This window comes from Meles meles, chromosome 2 (assembly GCF_922984935.1).
Source record: "Meles meles chromosome 2, mMelMel3.1 paternal haplotype, whole genome shotgun sequence".
Classification (NCBI taxonomy): Eukaryota; Metazoa; Chordata; class Mammalia; order Carnivora; family Mustelidae; genus Meles; species Meles meles.
Genome location: NC_060067.1, coordinates 120,308,846 through 120,321,905, shown reverse-complemented (window position 1 = coordinate 120,321,905; position 13,060 = coordinate 120,308,846). Strand labels below are relative to the sequence as shown.

Sequence of the window (13,060 nt, the reverse complement as noted above, 5' to 3'; positions counted from 1 at the left end):
ACACCTGTGCATGAATGCACGTTTACCTGGATTTGGGTTGGCAAGCATTTTCATAAAGGTCCATATAGTAAATATTTTAGTCTTTGTGGGCCATAAGGTCTATCTCAACTATTCAGCTATTTCGTGTTGTAACACAGAAAGCAGTGATTGACAATAAGTAGATGAATGAGCATGACACCTTTCTAATACAATTTTCTGTACACTGAAATTTGAATTTTATATAATTTTTATATTTTCCCCCAATCATTTAAAAATGAAAAAAACATTGTTATTTCAAGAGCTATACAAAAACAGGGAACAGGCTTGGTTTGGTCTGCAGTCCATAGTTTGCTGCCCTGGTGTAAAGCTAGGGCAATAATTAAATGGAGCTTGGTAATTCTTTATTGAATAAAAACTGAAGTTACAGAAATTTAATTTATTTTAAATACACACTTCTATTATAAAATATAATTGGTTTTGATAAGCTTACTAAGACATTTGTGAATTAATAATCCAAATCTACCCGTTCTTATTGTTGGTCGGTATATCCCTTTGTTCCTCCCTCTCTCTTTCCATCTGTCTGTCTCTTGCTCTCTGTGTAATTGTGTTCTTGGGTGTGCTGTTCCAGGTGGCAGTCAATGGAGCTAACCTGCAGAATGTCTTCATGCTTCTCACCTTGGAGCCTCTGCTGGCCAGAAGCCCCTTTCTCGTCCTTCATGTTCGCAGGAACAATCTCGTTGGAGATGCCTTAAGAGAGCTGAGCATTCATTCTGATATTGACCTGAAAAAGCCTCTCAAAGTGAGCCCTTCATTTTATTCCTCTAAATATCTTCCAGGGTTTTCATTAAACAGTGTTGAAGAAACAGCAGAGGTCTTATTATTAAAATTGTGGAGTATAGCGTTTCATGATTTCTTTCATCCGTTTTACAAGAGTTTGATCACCTCCTTCTGTCAAATCGTCGAGCAGAACATCTCAACATTACATCAGATAAGAATGCCAGTGGATTTCTTGAGGGATTATAGGGCTTTCTTTGTCTGCTCTCTTGGGTGTACCAGCTCCAGCTCTCCAGAAACAAGCAAGAACAAGACTAAAGCTTCAACTAGGTGAAACTCTCCAGTCAGCATCTAGGAAGGCTTTGGTTGTCAAATATTGAAGAGAAAGAGATGGTAAATGGAATAGATGGGCTAGGAGCGCTAACAAGACGGACTCCATCTTCGGCCCTCCATCTGTTCATGTTTGCTGTGACCATTCTTGGTGCTACATGTTTCAGGGCCCTTGGAAATTAATATACATACCTTAGAATTCCCCACCAAGGCCCAGATGGGGGAGAAAGAAAAGAGAAAGAAGGAGAAAAGTAGAATGGAAAGGTAGTGAAATTGTCGGGGAAGCTGTTGACTGATCATGATAGGTACTCTTAGTACCCTGAAATTACTGAATTAAAACTTTTTCTCTCCTCATAGACTGTGCGTGTTTGTGTTACTACTTACTGTATTCCCAGGGCTTAGCACAATGCTTGATACCTAGTAGGTGTTCGATTAATGTTTAATGAATTATCTGAAGTGTTTTTTTTTAAAGCCCTTTATCTTTCCCTTCAGATGATTTCCAGGTCTCTGTTGCCATTCCTGTTGTAAACTCTAGTTTCCAAAAGGTAGTTTAAGTAGGAAACTGATGATCTCCATGCTATTGTCACCCTTTCCAGAACATCCCATGAGTGGCATCAGTCTCCTCCATCGGCCTGGGAGTTCTCCCTGGAACTTCTGGGCTAGATTTTTGATATCGCGAAGAGAGGGGGCCTCCCTTTGTCCCCTGTTTTCAATCAGTAATTCAGATGAGACTCTTCTGAGTTAAGTCTCCTGGTGACATCTGCACAATCGAAATCCTAGTGTCTGTCCTCACCTTTGCTCCTGTCCTGCTCTCAGCGATGTGGAACTCAGACACAAGGATACACTTTTTCTAATGCTATTTTTTTGCTGTGTCTGGGCCCTTACCTGTAAAATGGGAATGATAATAGTAGTCCCTATGCATGAGGCTGTTCTGATTAGGATAATAGAGTTTAAATACTGGCATGTAACAGGCGTGCAATAAATCTCATTTGTTGGTTTGCTGTAGCTGTCACTGTGATGATCCTTATGGGGCCAGGTTGCCTTCTATAGGTCTGGTTATAGCCCCTTACAGAACCCAAGTCTGCCTCCTTAGAATGCTCTCCTTCCTTTTTATGCATCAGTTCCTTCAAGAGCCCCACTGAGAGAGATTTCTTCCAGAAAGTGTTCCTTTACTCAGTTTAATCATTGAGTGCCAGAACATTTACCTCTCAATGTATTTGACTCTTGGAAAATAAAATATAGGGGTTCCTGGGTGGCTCAGTTGGTTAAGTATCTGCCTTTGGCTCAGGTCATGATCCCAGGGTCCTGGGATTGAGCCCCACATGGGGCTTCCTGCCTAGTGGAGAGTCTGCTTCTCCCTCTTCCGCCACCCACCCCTGCTCATGCCCTCTCTTTCTCTCAAATAGATAAAATCTTCAAGGAAAAAAAAAAAAGAATTCTCCAGTTGATTATTTTGTTTGCCTTACTCCCCAAAATAGATGGTAAACTTTCCATGGACATATGGTAAACTTCTGACTTCCTTTGTATCCCTTGGAGTACTAGTAGAAATTGTGTGGGTCTGTAAGTGCTTTGTTAATAATCAGCAAGTACACCTTATAGTTTTCATTGCATTATATATTTCTTCCTTTGTCCTGACTTTGGAGAGTTTGCAAAAAAAAAAAAAAAAGATCAAAGATTTCCGAAGTATTAATTTTACTTTCATTATTTTAAGGTAATCTTTGATGGTGAAGAAGCAGTAGATGCTGGTGGTGTCACCAAGGAGTTCTTTCTTTTACTGTTAAAAGAACTTTTGAATCCTATCTACGGAATGTTTACCTACTATCAGGATTCAAATCTTTTGTGGTTTTCAGATACGGTAAGTTAGTGATATTGATATTGAAGTTAAACAGAGGGATTGTGTTAGACTTTCTTTTTGTGATCAGTCCAGTCCCCTGATTTCTGACTTTACAAAGGGGAGCATAACAAAGGTAATTCCAACAATCTGAATAACGTAGCTCATCTTTATTTTTCACTCGTTGACAAGATCCCATGTATTTTTTCACCCCCCCACCCTCCATTTCTCTTCCTGGTAGGTAAGATCCAGGTTTTGTTATTCTTTGAAGGGTAAAAATATGAACACTGTGATAAGTGAGTTTTATGACATGTGGAAAGTGATAGTCAGGTACGTTTTACTTTAATAATGTGGTATGTGTGTGAACACTTACACAAATACAGGCACACATGTTATTTTTGAAAATTCAGTAGGAGAGTTAAGCTTCAAATGGCATCTAATTTTAAGCAGACTATAATTTAGTTCTTTTTTCCAGTGGAGTTTTCTTCCTAGAGCTGCACTGTTCTAAAAAAGCAGCCATTAGCTGCATGTAGGTATTTAAATTTAAATTTTACTTAGTTAAAATTAAATAATATTGAAGACTTATTTCCAAAATTGTGCTAGCCACATGTCAGGTGCTCAGTCGCTGTAACTAGTGGCTGGGGGATGATGGCACAGCATAGCATAGACTGTTCCCATCAGTGTAGAAAGTGCTATTGGACAGCCTTGCTCTAGAAGATTATATGCTCTTCTGTGTGTCGCTAGATGAGCCGTAACTGCTTGGCTTCATCTAGGTTGTGGGTTTTGGTGGTATTGCAGGGTGTTTTTCTGCCTCAGAAGGTAATTAAGAATTAATGAGGTCTTTATTTTATAGGGAAGATATTCTGAGGTAAATGGCAGTGTTTTGAGGGCTGCAAGCAGTGCATTCGTTTTTAAAAAATTTTTAACACATTTGCATACATACCGAAAAGTGTTTTGTAGAGCACAACTGGTTCCACTTGATTGGCATAACCTGTGGACTAGCCATCTACAACTCCACTGTGGTTGATCTCCACTTCCCGTTGGCTCTCTACAAGAAGTTACTGAATGTGAAGCCTGGCTTGGAAGACCTAAAGGAGCTCTCACCCACTGAAGGAAGGTACGAAGCTGGAAGATGGGGAACTGCTCTGGCTGCCTGTGGCCCAGGGATTCAGGGTTGAAAATACCACATTATCAGACCATATGGCTAGACTCTTACAATGTAGATGGGCTGCTATTCATTTGAGACATTGCCTATAGCAGAGGGGGCAGAGGAAAAGGGAGTCTGTGCGTGCCCAGGGGTACAAAAAAATCTCACTCTTCCTTGTCCTGAACAAAAACAAAGAGTGGAGACTCTCATGGTCTGGAAATACAGAGGGAGAAAGTACTAAAAAAAAGGGAGTATTTAAAAATTTTGATTGAGATATAATTCACATACCATACAATCCACCTACTTGAAGTCTACAATTCAGTGACTTCTAGTATATTCAGAGTTGTGTAGCTATCACCACAATTTTAGAAGATTTTTATTGTCCGAAAGTGAAACCTGGTACTCCTTTGTTGTCATTCCCAGTCCCCTCATCCGCAAGCCCTAGACAACAACTGATCTCCTTTCTGTGTAGACTTGCCTAGTCTGAATATTCCATATAAATGGAATCATAAAACACGTGGTCTTTTGTGTCTGGCTTCTTTGAGGCAGCATGTTTTCAGGGTTCATCTGCGTTGCAACATGTGTCAGTAATGAATTTCTCTTTGTTGCCAAATAATAATCCATTGAGTGGATATGGGTGACACTGTGTTGTTCATCCGTTCATTAGTTGTTCCCCTTTTCGGCTGGCATGGATAATGCTACTGTGGACATTCTCGCACAGGTTTTTGTGTGGATGTAAGTCTTCGTTCTTCTTGCGTGGATACCTAGGAGTGGGATGGCTGGGGCCATATGGTAGCTCTGGGTTTAGTTTTTTGAGGAACTGCCAGACTTTTTTCCAGAGTAGTGGAGCCATATTTTTATGTTATTCTCTATCTGGCTCTGAAAACCCCTTTGATTCTGAGTTTTTCTGCCTTCATTTTAGGTGGCACCAGATATATAAAAAAACCATACTCCAGTATAATCCTTTTGGCTTCAACAGGAAGCAATAGCCCTTTTTATGGCGAAAGAGTACCAATATTAAGATGGAGATAGAGAAAGGGCCATTTCTGATGTCCCCTCTGGAAGGGAGAGCCACACCACCTGTGTAGGACACCAATACTGAGAAACCAGGAAGGATGGGAGGGGTGGCGACACAGAAGAAGAGAACGTTTAGAAAGACTATTGGAAAACAGCAGACGAGACTCTGGCAGGGTTAATTTTGGGGTGACTGAAGAAAGCCAGAGAGTGGTTGAAATGTGTGTGATTCCCCTTTGCCAGCCTGGCTGAGGATATTTTTGAAGTAATGATTCTGGCTGGTTTAACCGGTAGTGGATTTAAATTCCATGCTAAGAATTTTCTTCCTGGGAAACTTTTGATGAAACTGGACACGGAGCTCACTGAAGAAGGAAGTGTGAATGAGGTTTGCTTACAAGAAGGTATTCTCTTGAAAGCTAGGATATGATCATTGTTGGTATAAACATATTTTTGTTTTCAGAATGCCTGTTTGTGTTCTTTAGTATGGCAGGTAATAGAGTATCTTTACCCTGCAGAGCCCCTTGCATTAACAAGTCAGCCAGTTGAGATTCCTAAGTGGGTAGAGGTGACTTTATGGCTTTCTTATGATGGGAGGATTATTCTGATACATGTGGGTGAAGACATTCTGTAGGGCCACTGGAGTACCGTGTCCTCATATTTTGACTTCCAAGCAATACCACAGTTAAAAGAACACCAGTGTGTCAGATATAAATCTATCTGAACTTCTTCATAAATCTAGTAAGTCTTGGCAGTGGGAAGAGTATAATTAACAAATGTCTTACAGGTCTACTGCCATACTTTTCCCCCCCCTTTTTAATATTTTATGTATTTATTTTAGAGCAGGGGTGGAGAGAGCAGGGGGAGGAGCAGAACGAGAGGGACAAGCAGATTCCATGCTAAGTGTGGAGCCTGGTGTGGGCTTGATCTCATGACCCTGAGATCATGACCTGAGCCAAAACCAAGAGTTGGATGCTGACCCAACTGAGCCACCCAGGTGCCCTTGTCATATTTCTTTTTAAGATATAAACAATTTTCTGTCAGTCTGGATTTATGTTTATCCTAGAATCTTCTTTTAGTTTTTCCTTACACGGATTCTGGATGTATGACTAAAGTAGAAACATTATTACAATGTCTAACTTGCCTCTCTTTTCCTTTCTCTATTCTGTGATTAGGAGTCTTCAAGAACTTTTAGATTACCCTGGGGAAGATATTGAGGAGACTTTCTGTCTCAATTTCACGGTAAGGATTTACACAGTTTACTTCTGATTGTGGCATTCCCTTTCATCATGCTCACAAGTCGTAATGAACATTTGTTTTTTTCCAAATCAAAGAATAAATTCGGGGTCTTCTCTGAAGAAATTTTATTTTAGTTATAGTGTCTTGATTGTTAAAGGATTTAAGTAAATTTGTTGAATCAATGAATGAATGATTCATCTGTGAACTTAACATTATGAAATATTAGTCCTCTTTACTCTTGATACATAGATTTCTAGAGTTCATATCATTTTCTCTTTGATTGCATTTATTGGCAACTGCATGTCTTAAAACACAGGATATCTTGTAAGGTGCTAATGTTTTCTAAATCAGGTTCTCTTTTCCCAAGAATTTCCTATGTAAGAAATAGTAATTAAGCTACGTTGTTCCTAAAGCTTCTCTCAGTCATTTGGAGTCTAGAAAGATAGGTGGTAAACAGAATTGAAACATCTCTTTTTTCCTCCTTGTATATAGATTTGTCGAGAAAGCTATGGAGTGGTTGAACAGAAGAAGCTGATACCTGGGGGAGACAAAGTAACTGTGTGCAAGGATAACAGGTTAGTCCTGACCCCACACCCTTGCAGATGTTGCTACTTTATTTCTCTGCACTTACACTTTTAAGACAAAGATTGATGTTAAATATTAATCCCTGCCGCAGAGGAGGCAAGGGTAAGAGAGCAAGAATTTGCAGATTGTAATTAATTTTTCATATTAGAGGAAACACTAGGTCTAGATTCAGGAGATGACTGTTGCAGATCTAGAAAAACGGACAGACCTCTTCCTGCATCCTTGCACATTTTTAAAGACAACCAGAAGACTGTGAGGTCTAATGTAACATTCAGTAACCCTCTTTGTCATGTAAACCTTCCAGACTATGCAGGGAGCCTCAGCTTTGGGGAAAGTAAGTGCCCAACAAAAATGGCTTCAAATGATGGAATTACCTTGATTCTAGGAACCTAATAAAGAGGTTAGTCTTGTGTCAAGCGGGTGTTTCAGTCAAGCCCTAATAAGAATCTCTTGGAGAAAAAAAAAAAAAAAAAAAAAAAGAATTCCTTGGAGCTAAATGTATCGTCCTGTCTTTATCTGAATAACATTGGTACTTTGTTCACAGTAAATGATCTATTTATTTTTTTCACATAAGAACAGGCTTATATATCCCTTGTACTCTAATGGTATTTTTTAGAATGGGGAAATGTATGGCATATCATAGAGTGGATTTTTGGCACAGAAGATTTCTCTTGTAGTTTTGATGATTGTTTTATCAGGTATATATGTATATATCTGCCTTTAGTTTTCAAAGGATATCTGAGCTTTTGCATCAAGTTTCAGACAAGGTAACGTGTGCATGATTTTGTGGAAGCTGCAAAGGGCTAGGCCTGTGGCCCAAGGAAGGGAACATTCAGAATGTCTTTATATGGTGGTGAGTCCTCAGAGAGCTCTGTGTGTTTTGTACACTGGGTGGGACAGGGACCCCGTGCAGGCAAAGGCCCTTTGTGATGTAGTCTGCACTTGAAGCAGTTCTTGGGATTTACAACTCCTTCTTATCTTTATAAAAGTATTTCCCTTAGAGTACTTTTTGTCTCTGCTGTTTTCCCTCTCTCTTTCTGGGTCGGAGTTATTTTCTCTTCCTGTCTCTGCTTCTCGTTCCCTATCACGCTCACTTCCTCTCCTTATTCAATAGATATTTCTTTGAATCATCAGTTGAATTGACTGAATAGTTGGGAGATAACATGTTTAGGAATACTGAGATAAAACACGGTCTCCTTAGGGTGTAAGCTGTTGTCATGTGCAACCATACTTCAAAAGTGAAATAGACTGAATTGGGGGGTTGAATCCAAAGAGTTCAGGGATGGCAGCTTGGACACGTAGACCTGGGAGGTCAGATGTGGCATAGTTAAGTTGCAAAACCTACCTACCTGTTGGATAACAGGAAGTAGTGACAAAGACCACAGTGAACAGTGAAAGCTGCTCCATAGAGTGATGTCTAAATCTTGGTTGTTATATCAGGGAGAGAACAGTGAATGAGTGTGTGGAGGGTATGGGTACTGGCTGGGGGGCCTTGCCGGGGGAAGCTTCATTTGGAGGACCCACACTCGTTTAGCCTTGGGGGTTACATTGTAGAAGTCTTTGGTAAATAGAGAATTTTAGACTTCATTCAGCCGGTAGTAAGATGCCACTGTTTGTGTGGGCTGAGGAGTTACGGGATAGAAGTTGGTTCCTGGCAGACATTGTGTCATCTTCTTCTTTTCCTTCTCCACTGTTTATATCTGCTGCTGACACCATCACACTCATGGACAGTGCTTAACCCCGAGTAGTGCTCAGAATCTGTGGAAAAGCACGCTTTTGTTTAAAAGGCATGTTGGGGGAATGCGTGGGCGTCACTGTCAGCGGAGCATCTGACTCTTGGTTTTGGCTTGGGTTGTGATCTCAGAGTCATGAGATCGAGCCCTGTGTTGGGCTCCATGCTCTGTATGGAGTCTGCTCAAGTTTCTCCCTCTCCTCTTCTCGTGTCTGTGTGTGTGTGTGTGTGTGTGTGTGTGTGTGTGTGTGTGTGTGCGTGCGTGCTTTCTCTCTCTCCCCAATAAATAAACAAATCTTTAAAAACATGTGGGCTCCCAGCTTTGCGCAGTGGCAGTATCGTAGCCAATGAGGTTTATCCGAGGCGCGATTATTGCTAATTAAAAACATGTGGGCTCCTTTTCTCTTACTTTGCAGTTGTTGGCTACTAATTGACTTCGGGGCTGCTCCTACAGCACATTTTCAGTAAGGATGTTCTGATGACACACAGTTTCCTTAAAAGAAAGGCAACACTTAAATTCAAGAGAATAAAGAGAAAGGAGCCCCTGTCATCTTTAACTTGTATTATGAAGCTCCTTTATTCTATTACCATGACTTCTAAAAAGTAGCTTCAAAAGTTTTCAAGTCTTTGTACAATAGAGAGTGTTGTAGTTTTAAAACTTGCCAGGCAGAGGGTGGCGGACTCCTGTTTTGATTGCCAACACACTGTGTTTGAGATTAACGTGTGGGACAGCTTCTATCTTTGGTGAAGTTTATGTTTTGACTTTTCTGGGTCACTAGCACTCATTGAGCACACAGTAAACTCATCCATGCTGTTTTCAGCACTGTTGTGCATGCCTTTGTACTTGTGACAGGAGGCAGACCTTATTTCTGTCACATAGTTACCTACTGGAGAAGCTTCTGAGAACCTCGTGTGGTTACTGCCACATTGCTTAGGTATCACTGTCCTGGTGAAGGACAACTAGAAAGATACAAGTGAATTTCTCTTTTTCTTTTATGCTGCGAAAGCAAAAATCTTACCAGCAAAGCATACTGAGATCCTGGTAAGAAGTGTTGCATACAACTGTGAAAGATGAATCATTGCAGCTCCTTTTCCCTTTTGTCTAGTACATGTCATAATCTTGTCACTGGGGGTGGGTCTCCTTTTTGGGTATTTCTTAAATGGGTCTAAGAAAACTAGATGAGGGGCACCTGGGTGACTCCTTTGGTTAAGCATTTGCCTTCAGCTCAGGTCATGATCCCAGGGTCCTGGGATTGAGTCCTGCATCGGGCCTGCTTCTTCCTCTCCCTCTCTCCCTGTTTTTTTTTTTTTTTTTTTTTTTTTTTTTTTTTTTTTTTTAAGATTTTATTTATTTATTTGGCAGACAGAGATCACAAGTATGTAGAGAAGCAGGCAGAGAAAGAGAGGGGGAAGCAGGCTCCCCACTGAGCAGAGAGCCCAATTCAGGACCATGACCTGAGCTGAAGGCAGAGGCTTAACCCACTGAGCCACCCAGGTGCCTCTCCCACTCCCCCTGTTTATGTTCCCTCTCTTCCTGTGTCTCCCTTTGTCAAATAAATAACTAAAATCTTAAAAAAAGAAAAAGAAAAAGAAAAAGAAAACTTGATGAAAGAAAGATAAGAATAATGCCTGCTGGATTTTAACTTATAGGCAGTTGAATATACCGATACTGCTTAACAATAAGCAGTATCTTAACAGAAAGTTATTTGCTGAGTTAACAGTAAGGTATTTGCTGTCACCACTGCCCTGGAGGAAAATGCCAGAAAGATACCAATTCTTTATCTATAATTTATTATATTTCATTTGGTCTTAAGATTGCATCCTATCCTTGAACAAGAGCTGCAGATAGTCAAATGAGTTACAAGCATCCAAGTAAAAGAACATCCATAGGTGATTGCTGGTGGTTACAGCATAGCCAGATCTTGCCACGGCTGGTAATCACATCTGAATAATGACTACTCATGGTTAAGTGTTTCTCATACTCTGTAACATGGTGTCATTACTATTAATGAAAAATTCACGTGTCATTCTAGATTTCCCCAAATTGACCTTAATTTATTGTAGTCAAATTAAATAAAATTGATGTGTTCTCCCATTTCTGCCATGGTAAGAAAGGGATGGAAAAAACAGTAAAAAGATCACCCAGTGGGCACCTTGGTGGCTCAGTGGTTAAAGCCACTGCCTTCGGCTCAGGTCATGATCTCAGGGTCCTGAGATCCAGCCCCGCATCGGGCTCTCTGCTCTGCAGGGAGCCTGCTTCCTCCTCTCTCTGCCTGCCTATCTGCCTACTTGTTATCTCCCTCTCTGTCAAATAAATAAATAAAATCTTAAAAAAAAGAAGAAGAAGAAGAAGAAAAGTACCTTAAAAAAAAAAATCAGATCACCCAGTAAGGAATGTGAGGCTTAACATAAGTGCTCCAAAGGGCACCCAGATTCCGTACTGAGAACCTTAGGAAAAAATCCTACATGACAGACACCTGTGGTTCCTTAAGATCTCCTGAAGTTAGGACTGCTGACAGCCTTGAGTTGATGTCTTGAGATAATCTATTGGTGTAATCTTTAAGATCTGTCTTGTATTTGCATTGGGCTGTTTAGGATAGCGGATGACTAAAATGCCAGTCACATTTCTTGAGTACTTACATTTGTCTAAGTACTTCACATGTAATCCTCCCCACTTTACAGATGCAGAAACTGGGCCACAGAGAGGCATAACTTACTTGTTCAGGGTGACATAGCTAGAAGTTAGGATTCAAAGCCAGGCATTGGGAGGGAGATGAGAGCTTGTGCTCCGTGAAGGTCCACACCCGCCCCTTCAAGGCTAGGACCAGGACTTGAGTCCCCTCCCCAACCCAGGAAGAGCCATGACTTAGAAGTTTGCCGTTTTCCTTTCAGACACACTATGGGGTTTTTAAAAAACAAGGTTGGCGTAGTTAAAAATATACTGTGAATATATAAAATTATATGTCTGAATTTTTAAACTTTGCTTGAGACAGCGCTTATATTTACCATGTTATTACAAAGCCCTCACGGACACCCTTGATAATGACTACACAGTCTGCCATGTGGATGTGTGTGTTCTACTCTCTCGTTCTGGGGTCTTTGGCTTCTAAGTTCTCTTCTGTTTCTCTCCCCTTCCTTTATTTTTAGTAAGACCTGTCAAGTATCTTTTGTCTAAAGCTTTCTTTGCCTTTAAAATTGCTCTTTAATAAGATCCCAAGGGTGAAATTGAATTAGTATATGTCATTTTCAATTGGTTGATAGATGTTGTTGCTGAATTGATTTCACTAATGAATTATATATCAACTTGCATAGTATCATCAATGTATGAGAGTACTCATTTTACCTAATCCTTATAAGCACTAAGTATTCTCTTAAAGAAAACAAGTAATAAATTCTGTTGCACTTGTAAAATTTTGCATTTCTTACACACCTAGTCTGCTTTTCATACTCTACACAGCTTTGGTGCATTTTCCTGTGAATGAGATAGAAATGGACAATATTGTAAATGTACTAAATGCCACTGAATTGTTCATTTAAATGGTTAATTTTATGTTCTGTGAATTTCTCTTCAATAAAAAGTGTTTGTGTACCTGTGTGTGCATGTGCAAATGTGTCTGTGTCTGTCTTGACTGTGAACTCTCAGGGAGAACTGCTGTGTCATGCTTTGGCAGTGAGCGTCGGGATGCGACACTTTCCTGCGTAATGCTCTCAGAGACCGAATTGAATGTGTAATGCATACTGCTGTTCTTCCCGCCAGTTATTTTGTGCATTGCTGACAAATTTGAGCATATAATGGATTAACACTGAGTGATAGTGTTTGACCCACCTTGAAGGCAGGGTATCCTGCTAGATGTTAACATTGCAGGTTTTATGGCTGCCTGAGGAACAATCAAATAAGCAGGGCAGGAAACAGAGGTAAAGATCAAGCCAGTTAGGAAACAGTGGAGACGGCCTGACATTGTGAAGGGCATCATAAACATCCCCGTGACCTGGGAATTGTGGCCAACAGTGGTGTGATGGGTAGCTAGAAAACCCCACAGTTAAAGTCTTGCCCTAAGTGGAAGGAAGATGGTTGGTCAGAGCACTCCGCTGGGAATGCCTGTGTTCCAGACCTCACTGAGCCCTGGTGTTGCCCTCTCAGGACGTGTCTTTCTGCCCCAGACAGGGCTATAGTGTTTCTTCTTTTTAAAGTAGTCTGCTGGTGTCCTTTATGTCTTTCTGTATTGGGACTAAATGATTTTCATATGGTTTGTGGGAACTCTTTATTAAGACCACTAAACCCTTTGCCATTTGTTATTTATTGTAAATTGTTATTTCCAGTTGTTTGCTTTTGAAAATGTGGGGTGCTTGTGTTTAAATCTCTATAATGTATTAATTTCTGTGTTGTCCTGTCTGTTGATTATTTCTTTTGGTCTTATATCACCAATCTCAG

The 13,060-nt window shown here is 40.4% G+C and overlaps 1 protein-coding gene and 1 pseudogene across 4 annotated transcripts in view; both read left to right on the top strand.

The window, feature by feature from the left end:
* HERC3 (HECT and RLD domain containing E3 ubiquitin protein ligase 3) overlaps positions 1 to 13,060 on the top strand; it is a 122,307-nt gene that overhangs the window by 86,468 nt on the left and 22,779 nt on the right. For all 4 annotated transcript variants that reach the window (XM_045987936.1, XM_045987919.1, XM_045987926.1 and 1 more), the window contains 5 exons: positions 608 to 778; positions 2,795 to 2,938; positions 3,865 to 4,031; positions 6,248 to 6,314; positions 6,804 to 6,886. In XM_045987936.1, coding sequence (XP_045843892.1) covers positions 608 to 778; positions 2,795 to 2,938; positions 3,865 to 4,031; positions 6,248 to 6,314; positions 6,804 to 6,886 — 632 coding nt within the window. The remainder of the gene's footprint in view (positions 1 to 607; positions 779 to 2,794; positions 2,939 to 3,864; positions 4,032 to 6,247; positions 6,315 to 6,803; positions 6,887 to 13,060) is intronic.
* On the top strand, positions 8,947 to 9,109 carry LOC123937702 (annotated as a pseudogene).